The 23,993-nt window shown below is 33.5% G+C and overlaps 2 protein-coding genes across 2 annotated transcripts in view; both read right to left on the bottom strand.

Moving 5' to 3' along the window:
- LOC118747839 (glutamate receptor 1-like) overlaps positions 1 to 23,993 on the bottom strand; it is a gene marked incomplete in the record, with an annotated part of 322,600 nt that overhangs the window by 153,732 nt on the left and 144,875 nt on the right. Inside the window, 1 exon segment of the mRNA XM_036482013.1 lies at positions 12,582 to 12,711. Coding sequence (XP_036337906.1) covers positions 12,582 to 12,711 — 130 coding nt within the window.
- Positions 18,473 to 19,607, bottom strand: LOC118747841 (glutamate receptor 1-like). Its single transcript, XM_036482016.1, has 2 exons — positions 19,453 to 19,607; positions 18,473 to 18,845 (listed from the first exon to the last, which is right to left on the bottom strand). Exons 1-2 carry the CDS (start codon positions 19,550 to 19,552, stop codon positions 18,718 to 18,720), a joined length of 228 nt encoding a protein of 75 aa, XP_036337909.1. The 5' UTR covers positions 19,553 to 19,607; the 3' UTR covers positions 18,473 to 18,717.

Below are 23,993 nucleotides of genomic sequence, written 5' to 3'. Positions count from 1 at the left end.
AAAGAAAATAAAAACGAAAAAATTGGATTGTGAGAGATTGCACATAAAAATGTAATGGGAGAGCACTCACTAAGTTGGTGAACACACACACACAAACACATCCGCGCATCGCGTTTTACATGTGCGCTGAACCTAGCGCTGGCATTCGTTTTGGTGTTTTTTTGTTCAACTATTTTATCCAACACAACATTAAACATGCACCAACGAGCAGCAATGAGAAGTTTCGTGTTAATGCCAAAGCTAGAAGCAGCTACCAAAGCTGCAAATAGTAAAGCACGCCAGCCAGGCAGTCAGCCAGCAAACGCGCACAGCACACAGGAACAACGAACAAACGTACGAACAAAACTTTAGCGATTGCACTACCACCAATCGCTGCTACACACCCAGATTGGTACTTACATACATACGTACATACATACATACATACATGCATGCATAACTGCTGCGGCTGCCATGTTTCGCCTACCATTTCATTGCTTTGGCAGTGGCAGTGGCATTTGCGCTTACTCCTGCTGCTGGTGCTGTTGCTGCTGCACTCAGTGGGCGTGAAACAGTTTGCGAGACGTTGAAATTGGTGAAAGTGTTCAAACTTCATGCTCCGTTGCATGCAACATTAAAAGCATACTAAAATACATACTCAGATATTATATTACTAAACTGGCAGAAATTGCATATGTATGCATGTGTGCGTGTATTAGGGTGTTCCTTAATAATTTAAACATATGTATGTTTTGTATGTATGTAATTTTAAATTTTGTATTTTGTTCTATGTACAAAATAAAGGCATGGGCGAAAATTTTAAAATTTTAGAGGTTGCCACCAGGGTTTGAAAAATTGAAATCTCATAAATTTCGTCATGCAATACTAATAATCATACTGAAAACTTCCAAGAAATTTCAGGACGCTAGAAAATCGCGTTGCTTTTTAATATTTTTTTTTTGCTGATGGTGCTAGGCATTTTCTCCCATTCAAACGAAATTTGCACAACACCGTCAGCCAAAAAAATTATTAAAAATCAACGAAATTTTCTAGCGTGTTGAAATCTGCCCTTTAACCAACTAAAATTTAATGGGCTACAAAACTGCATACTCAAAATTCTTTTTCAAAATTCTGAATAAAAAGTTTAAAATTTGCGGGTGCAAATGTTAAAGTTTGTTGAATTTTCATAATTTTTGTACAAAGTTTGAAATGTTGATTTATGTGGCGCTGGTTAGGTAAAGTGCTAGACTTTTATAAAAAAAATATAAACATTAAACAAACAAAAGAAAAATAGCCAAAACTAGTGAAAATGTCACTTGACTTAATCAGCCGAACGCAAGGGTATAGCTATAGATTTTTTTGCGAACTTGTTTTAAATTAAAAAAAAAAAATTATAAAAATTTATGTTTTCGTGGTTCTCTTCCTTTCGTGCGTAGAACAAGATACAGCATGCACCAAATTTATGTGCATATTTATTTAAGAATCACCCTACTGTCTATGCTTTACAAGTTGTATATTGCTTTAAAAATTCCGGAATAATATTCCTCTACCCATACAATAAAACAGCAACAACTTTGTAAGTAAAGTAAATCCCTACGCTACTCAATGTTGCTGCTCCACAATGTCAGTGTTGCACACACACACACACACACACACACACACATTTAAGTATGTATCTATAAATATATAAGAGTAAACACTTCCGTTAAGGCTTCCAACAATTTCGTGTCTGACACAACATTGAAAGCTCTGCTAAGCTGGGCTGATTCCCAGCTTCGTGGGAGTTGCTAAACGCGCTGCTTCACACTTAAATTGTCACACTATATTATAATGCAAATTGATATAAAATTACAAGTGCACTTAAATGCTTGCGAGCACAAAAGTTGCGAGACAGTCGAATGTACTCAACGCTTCTTACTGCGCGTGAGTGTTTGTGTGTGTGCGCCGAATTGGAGCTAATAGAAATAAATAAAAAAACTAAGTGTGTGTGGGAATAGATATTTGATATTTTGAGCATCAGAAAGATAAACTTTTAGTACTCACTAATGTGTATAAAATGTTCTACGCTTCAATATTGACCGACGAAATTTTATGACCTCTGATTTGATGGTGTTTTGAATTTAATGCTGCAACTTCGATTTATGAACTCAAACCACGTTGAAGAGCTAAGCAGCATTGTAGTGTTCAGGAAAAAAATTGATAGAATATCGAATAAATCACAACACTCAACCACTTAAATGTTTTAGTTATTTTTTTTCGTAATTTATGCTTTCCAATTGTTAATCGAATATCAGATTCGTATTTGTAACTGTCTTCCTATTCGACTTCGTTTTCGTCCTCGTTTCAGCTTTATAAAATGTCTAGTCAGAACGCTAACAACCAGAAGATCTTCCTTTACCCTTATCGAATCTTTGCGGGTATGAGCTGTCAAGATTCAGTAAAAAGCTGATTTTCACGCAGTAATACTCTGCCCATTCTGCCTTCGGGCAGCTTCTTTAAGGTGCCTGGTAGTTATAATATCTCCATTGCTTAAACTTGGCAAACAAAAAAAAAAATTATGGTATCGCTTAGAAAACCGAGAAACTCTGCATTGAGCGGTTGCCACATATACTGCTCCAACCCTCGATGTCCAGGATTTCACTGAACAAGATTATATCCGCTCCTGTCTGAGTTATTGTCTTCAAGCAAATCTCTTCATCTTCGAACCTTTGTCTCGGGGTAGATGACTGCGATGTGTATCCGCTGGCCGTCTACTAAGTTTCTTATAAATCGCTGATCACCTTTTTAATTATAACGAATTCTGGTCACCGTACCATTTCAAAATTTGTATGGCAATACGGCGGTCAGAACACGGATTTGTCGATGCGTGAAGCCTAAGAGCCTCTATCGGGCAAGGTCAGCGACTTTCACTCCAAGTACCATTCATCATGTGTGGTTGGGCTATTGTTACTTTCGGAGGATTTTCGCCGATGTTTATGACTTAGAGGTTATGACTTATTACAGGTGTAATTTTTTCAGTTAGCGGGAGATGTTTCCGAATTCCCACTGGCCCAGTCTAATTAAGAAGCTAATTTGGCTAAGATAGTTGCAAGTTTTTTGTTAGACAATTGAAAGAAAGTAGACAATATTGTTTGAAAGCTCTTTTGACGTAAAGCAATTGAACATGCTCCGAATGATTATGGTTTTGGACAAGTGGGCAAAGTACTGGCATGCCATTCTGCAGTTCCGAGGATAGAATCCTAGGACAGTTTTATTGTTTTAAAAAGAAAATTTTGCATTTTGGTTTTTAATTTAATTTAATTCTTAGAAACTTATTTTATGTATTATTTCTATTTCAATATTTTTTTAATTGATTTGCTTTATATTTTTTAGATTATTTTAAAAAGAAAAAATATTTCATTGGTTTCATTTAGTTTTTAGAAACTAATTTTTTTAATTTTTAAATTAATCTTTCTTTAAATGTTTATATTTTATTGTTTTAAAGAATTTTTTTTAATGTCATGTTTAGGAACTTATCTATTTAATTTATTTCGTTGTTTTTAATTAAACTTTTTCTATTTTCATTAAATATTCTTTTAAATTTTTAGACTTTATTACGTTAGAAAAAACCCACTTATTTCATTTAATTTTTGATGGTTCTTTTTATTTATTTTTTAACTAAATTTTCATTATTTTTTCGTCAGTTAATTTTTAGGAACATATTTATTTATTTTTTTTTTTCAAATTAATTTTCCTTTAATTTTGAGATTTTATTGTTCTAAAATATTTTTTATTAGTTTAATTTAATTTTTAAAACTTATTTAATTTTTATTTTTTTTTATTTAATTTTCAATTTCAACAAATTAAGAGGATACGCGTCTTAGGGTGCGTTCACACAGAAAGCCGAGCGGCGCCGAGCGAAACAAGTCGGAACAAAGCGAAGCTGGTGGTGTTCACACTGAACGAAGCGAAGAGGAGCTTTTCTCATGTATTCGTCGAAATAGATACTACAAATATTTGCTAAATTTTATTCAAAATATTAGCTGTAAAACTCCTATTTATTTGAACATTTTGATATCTTGTTTGCAACAGCGTCATGAAGTTGAAAATTTCAATAGTAAGTTTAAAATCAAAATCTGTTTTGCTTTCAGCTCCAAAGCGCTTCTGAAAAAGGTTGCTGTATGAACACTTGAGTACAGCTACAGCAATTTGAAAGCTTCACTCAGCTCCGAACGGCTTCGCTCGGCTCGGCTCCACTTTCTGTGTGAACGTACCCTTAATGTTTGCATGTAGCTTCCATATATAGTAACTTTATAAAAACCAACTTAGAAGTATAGTAAACGTAAAATGTTTACCCTTTGGTATCTAAAAAAAAAATTCTGTACTGCCCTTGTGTTAAATTTAATTCAATTTAGTTTAATTTTCAGCTGTTTGTACAAAGTAACTCTTTTTCTTCAAGCATGCTTTTGATTCCTTTAAAATTGTAGTAATTTTATTTTACAAAGTTTGTAGTGCAACCACTTCTATCTATGTGAGAAGTAAAATATTTTTTCCTTGTGTGCCTTTTCATTTCTTTCAAATTAGATTTGGACCAAACTAACTCAGTATGTATAATCCGCATAAATATCATAGCAAAATTAGATAGTAATACACTTACGCCGTTGGCATTTGGCACAAATACTAAGCACTACAAAGCAAACTCAGCCACACACTCAGCCATACAAAAAAAAACAAAAAATTAGACCAATAATACCCACGCAGCTGGGACTCTATGTTTACTTGAGTGTGTGTAATAATGGGTCTTATAAGAAAGTATGGGTGGATTTTTGTCCCTATATGGTATCTATTGATGCCCATACTTCTGGCAACACTAATCCAATTACATCAAGATAACGTTCTTCGCCGATAAACCACAGAAATTATACACAGATGAATTTATGAAGCCACCCCAAAGATGACAAAAGATCCTAGATGATAAAATAGATTTTCATTAAAAGAAATTTTGGTTTCTAGAATTCAACCAAAAATCGGCGAGCGCTTTTTATCTGACCCAATATTTTATATGCACCACTGTGCAATACTCAATGCGTATACGTTTTCATGGCACTCAGGAAACAGTATAAAACTTTCACGCTTGACAGTTGACACATACAGCAAGCCAACCAACTAACCAACCAACCTACTCGCCCGCCAGCCAGTCAGCAGTCAGCAGTCAGCGAGCTGGAGCAAGTGAGCGCATGAATAGCAGAATTCTAAAGAAATGAGGTTGGTATTTCCGCTTGCATTCATTCGAAAGAAAGAATGACTGAGGATTGTGTAGTTGTTGCTGGGAATGCAGGTTGCTTGAATTGTATTTATGCCAGTGCGCCCGCACACACACACACACACACACCAACGCAACACACATCTATAAATATACAAAGATATTTTTCGTTAAAAACAACAGCCCTGGCATGCAAATAAGTCACACATTATAAATGTATGAAGGCATGTGTGTGTGTGTGTGTGTTTGTGTATGTGTGCAGCTGTGAATGGCAACAAAGCTGAAAGAAAAACAGGCGAAGTGTCGAGCGCAGACGATTGTGCGCATAGTTGGCATGAAATGCCCGCATCATCATTGCGAAAATTCTCTTTGTCAAATGTCCTTTTTTCGTTATTTTTATACTTGGCGCAATGTGTTTGCTTGTGGTTAATGCGATGATACTCATGTATATATATATATACACAGGAATATACTAGTACATAGATATAATCGTGTGCAAGTGTTTTAAAATTCTATAATATTTGCCTTTGGTCGTTTTGAGGAAGAAAAAAAGGATTTCTCTTTAACTAACATCCTTATTTGATTTGATGCAACAAAAAAAAATCGCTGGTGTGCTCTCAGTTCGCACAATATTGTGTATGTGTGTGTGTGTGTGTGTGTGTGTGCGTAAGAATGATTTCATTTACATTCACTGGCATGTAAAGTTTGCTTGCCGGAACTATTGCCTTCATTGAACTTTGTATCTTACATTACCGACTTAGTTGCTTTTTATATGCATACTCTGATTGTCCAGTTGCGCAAAATATTTTTATTTGATTGCAACTATGTAAGTAAATTTAAATTTTAACCCTTTCCAATTTCTGCTACACAGAAATAGTCAGTGCGATGCTACTTTGTGATATCGTAGTTTAGTAGTACGCAACAAAAAAGTTTTCATAACTCGGTCCCACGGAGGAAGTTTAGCTTTTCACTCTCAATGAGCGCTAAGAACCACTTTAATTTTAGCTCCAGAAGGTTTCTGCAAGTAAACTAAACCTGGTCTCGGTTGGTCCTATATATTCATAGACGCGCTTTTGAAATTATAAATGAAGTGGGTGCTGTAATTGCAAGTAGTTGCACCGGCCGGATCAATGTAATATCTTTCAGGGGAAAGTTTTTACTAGAAGAAAAACGTGGAGCTTGTCTACACAAAGGTAGAAATACCAAAATCAATAAACTTAAAGGTCGATAGCCAAGCAGCCATTAATGCATTTACCTCATAGGTGTGCTACATCTATTGGATGCACAGCCGCAAGCAAATAGAAGCTCTCAAATTTAGCCAAATCATTCTGTGCCGATAAAAAAGTGCAAAATTAAAAAAGAACCTTATTTCACGTCTACAGATCAAGCACGTTCTTTATTTTTATATCTCATTTTAGCTTAGGTGGCCACACAATGACACCTAAGTTTGCAAAAATCGAAAAATTCGCATTTTTATAGCGGTAATTTATTCACTAAAGAGAATAAACTAGAAATTTCCCTAAAAAATTAATTACACTGTAGAAACGCTAAATTCCATAAAAACTTATGAATTCATTAAAAGTTCATACAATTGTACATGGCGTATGAGTAACATTCTTTCCCAGTCATATTTCATTTTCACGAATTTTCATTTGACCATTTATAAGTTTATTTATCAATCAATTTTCTGCGCGATTCGTTCGATTTTCAAAAATTAGATGCCAGATTAAAAAACTTGGCCTACAGATGTACAATAGTGGTTTATTCTACTTAAGAGTTGCCACCTGTTAAACAAATAAATTCAAATTATTTAAAAAGTTTAAAGAATTATTAAAATATGGGTATCTATCGAAATAGGTATCAAAATGGGATTTATCGCTTAACTTCTTGCAGTAGGCTTGCCACCTGTTTAAAAAATCTAATTCCATTTGGATTAAGTGAATTAGGTAATCTAAATGTATAGTTATCACCACATGGAGACCAACACAACGCACATACATATTTGTGCTATGAAAGACTTAAATTCCAGTAAATATCCATTATTAGTTTTTCAGAATTCTAAATATCGAAGGATTAAAATTTTCAAGGGATATCTTTCCTACGATTTGAATTTCTCCTAATGTCCTGAGGCTCTGTTGGATAACCAAAAATGTGCATTTTTGCAGAGAGGGAAGCAATACAAAATTTAAATTACTTGGTACAATTAAAGCAAGCCGCAATAGTACAAGTGCCTTCTTGCGGTGGCTCCTTGCAACGTTGTACCCGGCTCTTTGCACGGGCGAAAGATCCTCAATATCCGCCATTCGTTGGGCCAACAATGCATTCAAAATCAAAAAAAACTTCAACTCCAAATTAATTGGTACGGGAGGTTCAAAATCTCTCACAAAATTTGGAACAAGTCAAGGGGCCCGCAATCTCAACAATTACCATGCTGAGCCGTCCAGTAATAAGCTCGCCAAATAACGATCAATGTTTGGTGAACTAACTGTGAACAGAAGCAGACCAAGCCTGATGACTTCGGCTAGGGATATGGCAGTCAAAAGCACCGATGTAACGCTACTACGTCATCTACTCATCATCCCACCACTGAATTTAACATTTGATTCCAAAGTACGGCATAGTGAATGTGCAGGATAACATTCGGTCAGTAAGGCTCTGGAACTCTGGAAGTGTGACATCAATTGAGCATCTAAAGTCTATACAGGAGCTTATCTAAAAATCGTTGAAATACTGGTACATACCAACGCAATTCTGAACTGAAACTTGGATCCAGTTAGATCACTTAGAGCGGCAGAAACATTGATGAAGCTTTCACGGTTTAAACCAGCAAATGTTACACACAATTGGGGAGTAGTTAATACCGGGCAAATAGATCAAGCAACAATATAGGAGATTAGTCCTGCTATAGAAGAGCGACAACAGAATTAACTGCGGCTTCGAAATATTATTCAGCAGTAAACTTTGAACTGAAGATCCATATATGTAGTCGTAATAAGAAGGACCACTTTTACAATTATCATTTTCAAATCTATTATCACACACATTTGAAACTTTTCATATGTGAAACGTACTTACATTGCCAGTGTGGTCACTTCTGTGCAGCTTCTTCACAAATATTTCAAATTCAAATAGGCATTTGTTATCGTCATCTTATGGCGATGAAACTTACAAAATCCGTTATATAGACGAAAAGGTAACGAAATTGAGTGGGCATGCATGTTCGGTATCATAAAAAAAGCTTCTCTTATTCCTGAAAAAGCTTAGTTAGTTTCAGTAGGTTTTTGTAGGGCATGCCAACATTTTTCCTAAATGTCTTAAATTCCACTCAAATAAATACATTTGAGTTTATAAGTACGTATATAAGTAAGCATTTGAAAATTGCCACTGCTGAGCATCAAATTTCATCAAAGGCGAACAACTTTAATAAAATTAAGTTTATATGAAATAACATAACATTTATTTTAATTTGGGTTTATTTTTGGGCTCTAGAATTTCTCCTTTTTTTATTATGAAATTGGTTTCGGTGGCAACATAAATGTTTCAAGTACATTATTTTTTATTTTTAAACAAAATTTCTATTAATTGTTGGTGTTCTTGCCCTCTAAAGTATGGCTCACACATTGTAATATAGACATTTAAGCACACAAGTTTATTTGAGGATTTTTACATTTGTGAGCAAATAGTACATACATACTTATGTGTGTAAGTACATGTGAGCTGGTTTTTGCGGTTGAAATTGTGGGCGTTGACCACCACCAACCCACAGCAGCATAGTATTTGTAACTATGAACATTTTTTTTTTTGTATACACAAGTATGCAATTATACATAAATATATATGCACTTGTACTTATATGTATTTACATGCAAGTGTTTTTTGTTTTTTTTTGTTTTTGCCTTTTTGGTCTGGCATGTGCTATAGTGTAATAAAAAGTAACAGTACAAACTTTTCTGACATAAACTTTTCTGCTATTACGAGTACAATACACAGTGTGTTTAACATTGCCAACTATTACATTCCACATTTCCGATATGACTGGACAGCGAATAAAAATCAAAAAAAAAACAATAACAACAATACATAATACTTAATAAAAATAGGAATAAAAGCCACAATAAGCATACAACAGCAATAGTGGTAACTACAATTTTCTACCCACATTACAAGCACTCCGCCACGTTTGTGTGTGTATATGTATGTATCTGAGGCTGGAATAATGTGAACTTGCATAACACTTAAGTAAATATACATATATAGTATATGGAATATGACTGCATATTCACTCCACACATGTATTTATGTAGAAATTTTTACACAACTATGCATATACATATGTATGTATGTATGCGCTAAATTTACACATTAATACATGCTTGCCAGCCAGCATCTGCAACATTTTCCCACATATCCACCATTTAGCCTATAAATTATGCTGCAAATTTTATTGGCATGAAAAGTTGGTAGCAAGGATAAGGATAAGGCTACATGCCAAGTACAACAATATAAACTTACATACATACCATCATGCGCCTTTGGTATGTCTGTGTAAAAGTTTTCCGAACTAAATTTACCATCTCGTAACATTGAAAGCTATGCTGTATTGTCTTTGCAACAAAACAATGGCTGTCTGTGATTCTTAGATGCCTTCACATGCTCGTAGGCATAGAGAAAACTACATATTGCATACATATCGGCATACATATGTATTTATGTATGTAAATAGCTATACATATATAAACGCACTTGCTGCATATTTTAGCAAACAGCAAATATAGATATTTGCGTAGGCCGTCAGTTGAGTTGTTGCTTTCAGTTGCTGCTTCAAGTTGGCATGGCTTATAAACATCCACATACATACTACATACATATACATATAGTATTATAATAAACGATTATATCTCAGCTAGGCAGCATAATTGCAAAATATTGGTCTTTCTGCTGCAATAACTTGGGTTCTTCAAGAATTGGAACATGTAATTTTAGCAGAAAGTTCTTGGAATGTTTACGTATTCATATTTATAAGTACGCTTGTAAGCTTAAGAATTACAAAAATTCCGGCAGTTACTTATTTATTTCATGAAGTGCTACGTTGCAAGTGTATGCTCATAAAATACTTAAATTTTCTAAGAAAGAAATGAAAACTAATTTCTGATGTGCAAAAATATAAAATTTATATTGATGCCCCAAAAATGAAGAGCCGCAACTGGGGCCATATTTAAATATCACATTTCATGATTTTTAACTCTTAGAGGAAATATTATTTAGCATAGGGAAAATTTGCTAAGTCCAAAGAACCACTGAAAATCCGATTAGCCCCAAAATAATACGAAATCTTTTAATCCAGATTGAATCCTTTTGTTTAGCTTAATAAAAAGTGGTGACTTTTGCATGACCAAGCGAAATTATTTTTACTGTGAAAAATATGGATTCCTAAGATAGCATCAATATTTTTAAAGTCTTAGAACGAAAACCCTTACATATCTCGATTTAAAAACAAAGTGACTTAAGCCACTTTCAAAATTAGACGCAACCAATCCATGTTTTAGAATTTAGAAAATTGTCCATGATGTTGCGTGAATATATTCTGATTAAACGTTTAGTTTAAAAAGCTCAAGAGTTGGATTTCCAATGATACCGCACGCAACGTGAATGCCACCATTAGAAAAGCTATTTAAACGGTCATTTATATATGTACATATATACGGGAAACATAATAATTCTTATAAAGTATAAAAATAGAAAAATTGTATATGTTTTGCCTGGAGCAGATAAAGGTTTAAGGTAGTCTGGATATCTGTTATGCGGTGACGGTTTTTATTTAGTCAGCTTTGATAAACCTTATTTCCTTAGGTAATGCCTATATTTAGGGTGTTTTTTTTTATATGACTTAATATAAGTGTTCTTAATCAAACCTCATTAAGAGATTAGAGCATTCCATTTGTAGAATTGGCTGCTGCTCGTACACTGTGCACCGTGCGGTGAAAGGTGATTGATACAAAAAATCTCTAAGAGTTGTTGGATCCCCAAATAAGCTGCTGCAAATAGGAGTAATCTTTATCCGAATTAACTGAGATTTACGTGAAGTAATTTTGTCTATTTAGCAATGAAGTTGTAAATAAAATAGCTAAGAAATAAGGATGGGCGAACTTACACGCCTACTGCATTTTGAGCAGATATGTTTGATGATATTTGATTTCTATCAAGTTTGATTTGGTATGTGTCGCTTTTTCTATGGTAAGTGGGCTTGGGCAATAGTCCCCTTTTGACTATCTTACAGATAACATTTTTTCTTGCTATTACTAACGAATTTTATTAAAATCACCTTTCTCCTTTTTAGCTAGTAGTGTAGTGGGCTTGGAAGTTGAATCAGTATGTATATAGACTACTTCTGCAAAATTGAATAACGATTAATAACACCGGCAAACAAAAAAGATAAGTGGTTTTTGCTTTTAACCAGACCCAGCTACCAACTGGTAAAAAATCGAAGCTATCGACAGTATCTATGCTTTTAAGTTCGCGCTATCATTAATGTTGTCTGCTTGAGCGCCCTATTCTCGTCGCATTCAAAAATACAAAAGTATTCTATGTATAACAGTGAGATATCTATCCAAGGGACTGATTAAACTACCCTCATAAAATATACTATTGCACTCGATAATTTTTCTTTAATTTGAAGAAATATACATGTAATAGAAAATGTTGTCAAATTGAGAGCAAATATGTCGAAGTAAGCTTGCATATAGTATGCAAAATTTCGAATTGGTGTATACCCTATCCTACACACACCACTGCGTATACGTAACAATTTCCATTTATTTTGTAAATAAGTAAATACAAAGCAAGCAAATTAAGTTCAACAGATTTGCATTATTTTGGGCTGTAAGCAATAAAAATCTATAGAAATTATTGCAGGCGTTTTGTGATGGCGCAATAAAAGCACTCTCTCTACTCTTTGTAAATATGTATGTTTGGCTGCCGAGCACGCTTTTGTGGCGGACGTTGATGATTTAATGTTTACTCAACAATAAAGCTTCATTTACATTTAAACATAAATTTAAGCGACGCGCAAGCAAATTTATATGCGCCACTGTAACTGGCTTGACAAATTACTATCAATCATAAATATTATGCCGCAGTATTTGATATAAACAAATTGAGTGAACGCTGTCAGTGGGTTAACTGCTTGTGAAAATTTATTTAGGGTCATTTAAAGGAGGAAAAAACACTTACATAAAAACTCACATAAATACATAAATGAGTAAATATATACATATATTTTTTATGTACTAAGTATACATATGATATGTAAGCTGAATTTGTTAGCATTTTGTAATTTCCGCATTTCCACACTCGTACTTACCGTCATGCGAATCGTAGAGATAAATTATTTTACGCCATCCATAAAATTGTATTGTATCGATGATCGCCTGATGATAATCCGGACGCATACTTATGGCATAGTCGAGGAAACCGGACGAGGGCGTCAGCACCTAACGAGCGCAGACGAAATGAAAGTCGCAGGGCAAAAGTGAAAAGTACAAATGGAATGAAATGAAATGAAACAAAAGCAGATTGTGGTATAAAATGAAATCGTGTGACAGTGGCGAGTGTGCGAATGTGCAAAAAGCGATGGCGCATAAAAGCTGTGTGACAGCACGGCGAGGAGCGAAATATTTATGTAGGTGTGTGTGGCTTTCATAAACACACTCGCACACACACACACACGCACAGATAAGGAAAAGGCGCTGATTGTGTACGTTTTTTATTACTTTATCTGGCTTTGTGTATATTTATTTATTTATGTATGTAATGTTATGTTATGTTTTTGTTGCAAGTACTTCACTGTTTTTGTTTTCTTTTTTTCTTTGCGAAATGATTTATGTAGATCGAAATCGCAGTCGCTTTATGGCGCCCGTTGAAAGAAAATATGTTTTGAGTGCGGTGCGAAAGCAGTTAGGACGTAGATAATGTGTTTTTGACCAGAGATCTGGCACAGGGAATCCCAAAAATTCTAGAAATGTTTTGACCATACTAAATTTCGGTGTTCAAAATTTTCCAATTGATTAAAAAGAGTACTAAAAATCTGACACGTAATTAACCCTCGTCCGTGCGACTAGGTACAATTGTAACTTTTGCGTTTTTAAATTACAATAACTTTTTTTCCAGAAAACTTAGAGGGCTGGATCTTCGTGACATCTCTACATTTTTGTTGCGCCACATGTTCCCTGAATTTAAAACAAAATGGGCCACTATTTTCTGAAATAGAGGGCCGAGTTAAATTTACACCCACGCCAAAGCGCATAGGTACAATTGTACCTTCATATAGCTGGTATGAAGAAAAAAGAAGATTATTATTATTTTTTTTAATTAATTATATATAATTTTTTTTATAAAAAAAAGAGACACAAACGGAGCTAATTCATATAAGAAGCGATAATAAACTATATAAAAAAGTAACAATCGAGACAATTCAATTTAGGAACAACGATTTAGAATATACATTTTGAAATTTTTAGAGAGTTTCTTCGCAAGAAATACACGTTGTTTTTGAAACTGAATGTTCATCACAAATTGGATAAGCACAAGATATGCAAAGCATTCGAGTTTTACGTTGTTTCCTATTTGAGTTCCGACAGATATAGCAACGTCCAGTGATAGGGGAGGCTCCGCGGCTACCATGAGGTAATTGAAGGACAGCTGCTGTAGATGCCACAACGCGACGGCCAAGTACCATTTCTATTGCACTTCGAAGGAAATGGCTTCTCATCATCATTCGATTTGCACTTCGAGATTCAACTGAAGGCATGCATAGCTGATTGGAGAGATCTTTTAGAAACTTTCGACGTTGATTTTTTCCCTGAAACCGGGGGTTATGATTTTTGTAGATTATGTAGGATGCTAAACCATAATTGTGATCGCAAGTAGCAGCAAATATAAACTGAACCAAATAAACAGCGTATTATTTTTGTTCCGGTCAGGGCTGCCAACTATCCTTAGCTATTTGGTGCCATATTAAGGATAAAAAAGTGCCAAAATGTGCCAAATAGAAAAATAAAAGTGCCAAAAAAGGTACTATCCTTTATAACGCTTCCCATGTAGCTAAAAAGAACCACATTTCTAAAAGAAAAGTGCAATGCCAAAATAAAATGAACCAGTTGAATAACCTTTAGAAATTAGAAAATTTTAATTGAGAAAAAGAAGTACACGCAAAGTAAAGTGCCAAATTGAAAAATTAAGTGCCATTTGATGTAAAATATTGCCAAAAATGGCACGGTTTGAGCCAAGTTGGCAGCCCTGGTTGCACCAGTATGAAAAATATTGAGTACATACATATGTATGTATGGAGGGTACATATTGTTGTGGTGTACTCGTGCATTTTTCGGAGTGCATTTTATGCAGGCTACTGTGTTTCTATTTTTACTTTTTGTTTTAAACAATTGTCATAACAAAAAATTTGTAAACATGTTCAAAATAACGTGTAATGATTAAATGTTATCAGTTTTTATAAAAAAATTAAACCCCAGTAAAAATTCATATCAAAACTATATGAAGGTACAATTGTACCTTTGCGCCCGGTTAGCGTTGTAAGAATATGCGCCCGGACGAGGGTTAAAAGAAACTCATATTACAGTATTAAACCCGTTTTCATATTATGCCACCAAGCTTTTAAACTGAATATTTTTAGTTACGATCCAAATTTGGCGCGGCGATTCGTAGCAGCTCACTAAAAGATGAAGACACCAATTGAGTTTTTTATTGACAAGGAATTTTCTTTAAAGTTACTTACATATGTATATACGGCGTAAGCGAGAAAGAGCGACATGATCGCGAAAAATCAGGAATTCTCGTCCCGAATCTTTCTCTACTGTATGCGTGTTTCAGTGCACTTAACAACTCTTAAAGGGCCATTGTGGCTAAGATAGTTGAAATTTTTTTGTAAGACAATCCAAAGATATTAGTCAATATTGTGTGAAAGAAATTTCCCTTTCCAACTTTCATGGTGAAAAGCTCTTTTGACAGACAGCACTTGCATATCACTTTGCTCGCGCTGCTCCAGCAGTCGAAATGGCCTAGTGAGCATCGCACTGACGTGTCATTCGAGGTCCAGTACTCGGCCAGTGGTGCTTTTTTTCAATTAAATACTTTTTTTTTCAAGTTAATTTTCTGTTGGTTTTTGGATTTTATTGTTTTTTTAACAGAAAAATAATATACATATATGTAGGTATAATTTTTTTTTAGTTTTTGAAAACTTGATAAAACTTTTCATTTGAATTTTTTTTAATTTAATGTTTAGATTTAATTTTTTTAAATAGAGAAAACTTTTTTGAATTTCATTTAATTATTAGAATTATTTTTTTTTCTCTTTGCAGTATATATTTTTTATAATTATCAGGTTTTGTTGTTTCAAAAATATTTTTTTTCTCATTTAATCATTTAATTTTTAGGAACTGATTTTATTTTATTATTTTTGAAAATTAATTTTTTTCTTTATTTAATTAATTTTTTAGATTAGATATTTTCCATTAAAAAAATATATTTTTAAATTTAATTTAGTTTATTTTTCTTTTTTAATTTCATTTCCATTTAGTTTTTGGGTTTTATTGTTTTAAAAAGAAATATTTTTTTAATAATCGTGTAATTTTTAGAAGCTCATTTTATTAAATGTTTCTTTTTTGATAATTTTTTTTTTTTTAAGTTACTTTTTTTTAATTTTCAATTCCTTTCTTATGTAAATAAAAAAAGTACATTTTTAAGTTTAATTTAATTTTATGAACTTATTTAAATTTTTTTGTTGTTTTTAATTTATTTTTATTTTTAAAGTCGTATTTTCTTTTATTTTTAGATTTTTTTTTTAATTTTTTAAGTAATTAAATTTGTAGAATCCTATTCCATAAATTTTTTCTTTTTTTTTAGCTTTTATTTTCAATAGTTGTGATCTCTGCGGAATGTTAAGCACTCAAGTGGCACACTGGTGTATAACTTGGTGGAAATTCTTTCTTTCTAACTTCGTTAAATTTTATGCTCTTTAAACACATCACATTACTGCCTCGTTAGTTCGTTCTTTCGCCCAGCTCAAAATACCAAATGTAGGAGGCTGAGTGGCAGTTTGTTAAAATAAAATCCGAAATGATTATGATTTGTGCATAGCGTACACTTTTGGACATTTATAACTTTATTAAGTATTTCATAAATTGTCGGAAACAGCTTATTGTTTGCGACTGACTATTTTTTGTCTGTTTTTTTTTGTTATTGTATGTGTGTTTTTTTTTTTTGGTGCCTGCGTTTGGACGGCACAGCCATTGTCTGCTATTAATTTTCAAGGCAAACTGTCAGCCACTTCAACAAACAAATGGGGCTATATTTTGTGTGTGTTAGTTAAATGAAATATGTTTTATTACCATCGAGGCGTATGATTAACATTTAATAAAAATGATATTAAATGAAATATCTGTGTGGTTGTACATAACATAAAGAAGTGCAATAAAGCAGCGTACGGTACAAGTAATTTAAGCTCTAAAGAAGAAATATAAGAAGATAAAGACGCAAATTTGAGAGATATTTTGATTTTTATGCTACTCCAGCGATTTTGTTTGCGAAAAAGGAAACAATTTTATTACCGAAAATTTCAGTAGACATCTGCTTGCGCAAACAAGCGGTAGAGGAAGTTAAGATAATTAGATAATTTGATACATTCAAGTTTTTATGGTTAAGTATTTATTTGATCTCTCTTTATTTCTTATATTTGATGTTTTCCCATTTTTATTCGGAGCTCTTCGGGATTTTTTCGAAAATTTTCCAATGTTTTGGAAAGATTTTGGCTTTTAACGGAACCTCAAAAATTTTTCTACATTTTTTAGAGCTCGCTGGAGATTTGTAAGGCATTTCGGGGTTTTTTTAAAAACTGGTAGGAATAACATTTGTTTAATAGTGACATTATTGTGGTTTACACTTATGGGTTCTGGCAAATATCTGAAAGCTGCGCAGTCGACGAGCAAGCATAAAAACTAGCCGACGCTCAGTTAATTATGAAAAACTCTGACCCAGGTCAGCATTTATTGACTTGGAAAATGAGAGGCTTCAAGAATAATCAATATTGGGTCACTAAGCAGACCAACTGGTAGTGAGAAAAGTTCTAAGATCTTAATTTTAATTGATCGTGCGCTTACACTGTACGAACTTCTCAGTTTTTTTCGCGAGGAATCGATGAAACCGAGTTTTTTGAAAGCCTGGAAAGAAAAGTAGTTTCTCAGTTTCTAATTGTTTTGAAAGCTGATGAGCCGATCACTACCTTCAACCAAAAGCGCTTAAAATTGCCAATCTGGGAAACTGAAAAATTACTTGTCTTTGTAGACGGCTGTGTGGAAGACCGACTTATTTCGGCAGCCGGTTGAAAAACGCCCTATTTAAGAATTATTTTCAAGAATGCGCTATTTCAGAACTCGGTTTAAAAATGCCCTATATCAACATCGCTTCAATATATTTTCAGTTAAGATAGGGTATTTTTGAACCAAATTCTGAGATAAGGCGTTTTTCAATCAAATTCTCAGATAGAGAGTTCTTAAACCAAATTCTGGAGTAAGGAGTTCTGGAGCCATTTTCTAAGATAAGGCGTTTTCGAACCGGTTGCCGAGATAGATCTATCTTCCACTCAGCAGTCCATATGCAATCCAGACTTTCAGAAAACCTGGGTTTCATGAGTTTCTCAGTGTTATATGTGCAGTTGATGTTATTAATTTGGGTGGTAATATATGGTAAGCGAATGAGCTACCTGGCCAACATTTTATGTCAAAGAAGCAGGCATGTATTTAGTTTTAAAGTATATTTATAAGAGTATTTTTCTGATCACGACCCTGAAGGAACGGAGAAAGATTTCGCTAAAGAAGCATCGCAATCTAACTGACCAAAATAAGCTAGTCAAACCTACCTTCAGCAGTGACCAGATCTGACTTAGAGAATTTAGATAAGGACGACTCATTTGTACACGTCATCCGCGATAATTTTTTGTCATCAAAAAAAATTTGTTTTGATAACTTTTCGGCTACCTGGGCCGGTATTAAGTTGAGACAGATATAAACACTAAATATACATACATCTGCACACTTAACCTACTTCAGCGGCGACAATATGCTGCATTAAATTCACAAAAAAGGAAACAACTAATACATATATTTATGTATAAAAAAAAAAAACTAAATACAAAACAAGTTATAAAAAGTGAAAAAGTAAAAGCAAAAAAAAACTCATGGCAGCAAGTCAAGTGCGTTGGAAAAATGGCACAACACCAGTGCACCGCGTGACTATCGATATTTGCATAAAAATTCCATGTTTATTATTTATCTGCAAGTAAGCCTGTGTGCGTGCGATTTTATGTGAAAGTGTTGAAAAAGTTAGAAGTTTCACTCACTGCTGTCACACTTTTTGCCATCTCACATTCTTCGTTCTTTTTCATACATATATGTGTGTAATTTTTCTATGTTATGTACAGAAATTCCGGCTTACCATGGAAACCATGGTGTCACGAATGGCATATGAAATGTATTGCTGTACGAGTGCAATGTATCAAATGAATCCGGTGATACGGCACCCAGCATAGAATAAACGCCACGCGAAAATTGATTGCATATTGTAAGGCGCATACACAGCCACGTATGGATGTATGCGTGTTGTTATAGCATTTTTGAAATGAACGAATGTTGGTTTTTGTTTTTTTTTTTGTTCACCAATGCAGCGGTAAATATGTAGATAGAAGAAAAATGCAAGTAATTAAAATTTATAAATGCATTGTAAATGTTTGTGTAAATGTTTGTGTTTGTGTGCAAGTAAATATGTGTGGCAATTGGTTGAGCATACTGACAATGACTGCGAATGAAAATGTATTCTGTGTTCTGTTTAAATCAGAAAAAGTGCATAATTAATGAAACGCTGCAGTGGCGGCGGCAACAGCAGCAGTCGGAGCAGCAGCAGCAGTGAGCCGGGGGCAATCAAGCAGCAAATGACAAGCATCGCCTCGCTTGCCACAGCCACATTTGCCACACAAGGCCATCAAGGCTGCTGCAGTCACGCGCGCGCTACGTACGTCAAGTGCACATTCGAGTATTCCCTGCGTATTGATGAATGTATTTGTGTGCAAATATATTGTGTTTTTTTAATAATAATTTGTTTTCTCTTTTTTTTTTGTATATAAGTTTTTTGGTTTATAAGTGCGGCTGGCGCTCGCCCCCACGACGTACTTAAGCGCGACAATTTAAATGCATCTGCTGTGTTGATGACATCCACGTCCGCTTGCAGCTCGAATCGGCGTGACGATACGTTGAGATTGTGATTGAGCATTGCGTATTTAAACGCTGATTGCACCTCATCAGTGCCTTGCTCAAATATGGCGCCTGCAATGACAGAGAGCAAAAGAGCAAGAGTATGTGAATTAATTGATTTTTATTTTATTTAAACGTGATTTAAAAAATAAGTCATAAATTCAAAAATGCTACTGGAAAAAAATATTACAATAATATGAATGCCTCTGAAATTCTTCGAATGTCATCGTTCAATTTCAAGGAAAGATTGCGGCAGGCAGTAAAGGGAAAAGCCGCCAGAATTTTTAAGTCTACACCTCCTACTAGCAGCTTTAGGTGCTCTTCTATAAGACAAGCGCCCATTCTATGGCTCGGCTCTGACTATGAAGAAGAGTAAAGAAGTAAAACATTCTCCTAAAGAGTAAACGCTTGAGACTTGTGTTATGGTTGGGTCCTTCAGAATCCCTGGCTGCGGGTGGATTTTTACTAGATTTTTTAATTGTCAGATTTTTTTCGGAAAGTTTTCAGATTTACTCCGGACTTGTCGAGATTCTTCGTGTTTTACTTTTTCGACTCTATGAAAAATTTTTATGGGACTGTAAGAGATGTTTTCAATTTAGCTTTCCAGTGTTTTGTTAAACTTTTTCAGGACTGGCTATTAGATCAAGATTTTTTGGTATTCTTGAGATATATAAATTTTTTGGAATTTATCGAGGTATTTTCAAGTTTTTCGAGTTTATGGCAGCTTTTACCATTTTTCGAGACTTTCTGTTTTTTTTTCAGAACTATTCGTGTCTTATTTTTTGGTGTTTTTTATAGGATTTTAGGACTTGTCGACAAATTTTGGAATTTTTACGGAATCATTTGTCATTTTTCGGAATATGCGGAACTTTTCGGAATTTTTTATTTTTGATATTTTTTTACTTTTGGGGAAGTTTTTACTTTTGGAAATTTCTCGGCATTTTGTGAATTTTTCTGGGACTATTTTTAGAAGCATTCGTAACGTTCCCGAATTTTATCGGTTTTATTTGTCATAAACTTGTCATTATTATCGGGAACTTCTCGAAATTTTTTAATTTGGGTGTTTATTGGACTTCCAAAGAACTTGCGAGCTTTAGGAGTTTTCTCGAGACTTTCCGGATTCTTTCGGGACCTTTCAAGATAATTAGTTTTTATTTTAATTATGGGGTGTTTAGGGAATTGTTGGAATGTTTTCTGATTATTCATTACCAAACTTTCGGGATTTTCGAAAACTTGTGGAGCTTGTGGAGTTTTTCGAGATACTCTGGATAATTTTTTCTGATTATTCATTATTGAAGATTCGGATTTGCGAAAACTTTTCAGAATTTTTGTTTAAGTGCTTTTGAACTTTTAGAGCAGCTGGTAGCTTTTGAAGCTTTTTCCGGACTTACTAGATCATTTCGAGACTAATAGGGAGTATTTGAGGATTTTTTCGGGTTTATTCGTCACTCTTAATCTTAGATAGTTTTTGTGGATTTTTAAAGAATTTGGACGCTTTGGGATTTTTAGAGGACTTTGCGATTTTTCGAGACTTTTTGGCATTATTCTTATCCTATTTCTAGGTGTTTTGGGATTTTTCAGGAACTTTTGTAATTTTTCCCAGATTATTCACCTTAAACTGTTTGGAGTTTTTTATGTTTGGTATTTTTGTGGACTTTATGTTTTGATTACACAGCCACACAAAAAAAAATTTGTGTTCTGACCCCACAGTGCAAATGCATTTTCTCGTCTCCAAAATGTTGTTCTATAGCAAGTATTCTCAGCAATAAATATTCAATGTCCAAACGAGAGATCATGCAAATAATTTATCAGACATTTTATTTAAATTTAACATATTTTTAGCCAATAAAAAGTAGAAACACAAATATTTACTATAAACATGTATGTATGCATGCACGTATTTACAGCTAATTATTTTGTGTATTAAAAATGTTCGGTTATCCACTGACTGGTATCAGTAGATTTTATCAATCAGCATTATTTTACGTTCAGTGTCAGATATAAAATATAACCAGCCCTTATTTACTGAACGAAAGCAATGATAAACACACTTTGCCTGTAAAAAAAAAATTTATTCGAATACTTATACCACACAACAATAACTTATGTACATGTATAAAAATATGTAAGTAGCAGCATTTTTTATGAATTCAATTATTTCAGCTTTATGCGTTATGGGTCGTTGACAATGTTGCCAGCTTTTTTTTATGTTCAGATTTGGGTATTCAGATGAAAATATGAGTTGTAAGCTTATGCATAAAATTGAATAGGTGTACTAAATTTTAAGCAATGTTTTAGTGTCAATGATATGAAATAGCACACTTAAGATGACAAGGGCGACAATTTCTTACTTAACTACCTTTATATGGCGTCATGTACAACTGTTTTTCATGCATATATGTATGTATGTATATGTCAACATACATACATATTATATGGGAATTTTCGATAGATTTATCACAAATACTTTAGCGCGAAAAATTATTATTTTTTTTTTAATATTAATATTACACAGCAGATAAATATTCAAAAATAATGAAACTAATATAAGTCAGCTCTTTTAATATTTTTTTTTTTATTTTCCCCTTAGAAAACTTAATTTTGCCGTCATCGAATATGTCTGTATCTACATATGTATTTAGGTGCAGTTGCAAATTGAAACTCTGATTTGGAATATTTTCCAAATAATTTTGCACAGCTAAATAAATTAAATCACCTTCCGAGAAATGCAATATTTTTTATTTTTTATTAATCACCTACGTGCAAAAGTGTTGCTTTTGCCAGAGTTCTTATTTGCTATGTTTGTAACAAATTAATATTTGAAAAATATTTATTCCATAGCAACGAATTCATCATAATTTAATAATTCATGTTAACATGTAGGCGACTATATTGAAAATATTGCAATTGAAATTGTAGACCATTCTTTTCAGCAGTGGAAAGAGAATGTCTTTTTATATTTGTAAGAAAATATGTAGTGAGTAGAGGTAAAAAAAAATTTTAAATATAAGTAAATTTACTTTTCTATGTATGTCTATCAGTAATCCGGAATATTTTTATTAGACTGTCATTAAAACTTCTCTGAAATATATAAATAAAATATTTTATAAAATTAATAATACGAATACCAGTTTATAATGGCTATTTACAGTGGATGTATTAAACTCAAACAGTTGGGACATTTGGCATGTAGATAAATATATAAGACCGTACCACCTTACAAGCAAAGCCTAAAGTAAGCAAAGCAAGGTAATTTAGATATTTTTTTTTGTTTTTTTTTTTTTACTAACTTTTGAAGGAGTAAATTTATGACTTTTTTGCGGCTTTCAATTTGACTTAAAAACGATTATGAAATTTCAAAGCTGAAACAATTTTTTTACTTTGTAATGAATATAGAAAAAAGGGTTTTTATTAGAAGTGGTCGCCCCTCGGCAGGCAATGGCAAACCTCCGAGTGTATTTCTGCCATGAAAAACAGCTTCTCATTAAAATACACCCAGCGTTCGGAGTTGGCGTACAACTGTAGGTCGCTCCGCTTTGTATAAAAACATTAAGGCGCACGCGGAGGAGAAGCTCGGCCAAACACTAACATATGTGAAATGCCTAGTCTCCTTATCGCAGATTTTTTACTGGGTATTTAAATTTAAAAGGGAATATTTCTACTGCATTCTGTTAGTTTTCGAGTATGCTTTGTTATACAGACAATTGTGCATATAAACTATTTATGAAAACATGAACGCTGCAGTCGCATTGAATTGTTTTTGTTTTTTTTTTTCAACATAGTAGGTGCCAGAGTATTTGCCATTTAGTTTTCTATGTTCATTTATTATTTTAACTGCAACGCGAAATTCCGCTGCGGCCCATTTCAGTGCATTTAATTGTCGGTTAGGGATTTACCTCAGTGTCATTGAAACATCACCGCCTACACAAACAGCTCGTTGTTGTAATAATAGAGTAGATACATACATATGTACATACATACATACATATGTAGCTAGTGGATCATAATTATTTATTTAAATTAATTTAGGCAAATAAAATATTTGAAATTTGTTTTCCGTTTGCAAATGACACATGCGGGAGTAAGCCTTTATACGAGCAGCAGTAATTATCAGTGCACTTGTGTTAAAATACACCATATACATACATACATACATACATACATGTGGATGTGGAACGGGCGAACTAATTGAGGGCAAGCTTTTAAATAATTTATGTATGTATGTATGTATGTTGACATGAATGCATGTAATTAAAGTGGTTTGTTTTAGTTTAGAGCAATTACAGTGCTTTTATGAATTCAGATGGGCAATAAATACCATGACTTTTTAAACTTTCATGTCCACCTTGTAGCACATCAGTAAATATGTATCTATATATCTTTTTTTTTACTAAGCTTTAGCAATATTTGCAAACCAGCAGTTCGAAATTATTTAGTATGACCATCAAAACATGGGGATC

The sequence above is a fragment of the Rhagoletis pomonella genome, unplaced genomic scaffold (genome assembly GCF_013731165.1).
Source record: "Rhagoletis pomonella isolate Grant_MI unplaced genomic scaffold, Rhpom_1.0 Rhpom_scaffold_00012, whole genome shotgun sequence".
Taxonomy (NCBI): domain Eukaryota; kingdom Metazoa; phylum Arthropoda; class Insecta; order Diptera; family Tephritidae; genus Rhagoletis; species Rhagoletis pomonella.
The sequence above is the reverse complement of the archived record's forward strand: the minus strand, read 5'-3'. Positions and strand labels throughout refer to the sequence as shown.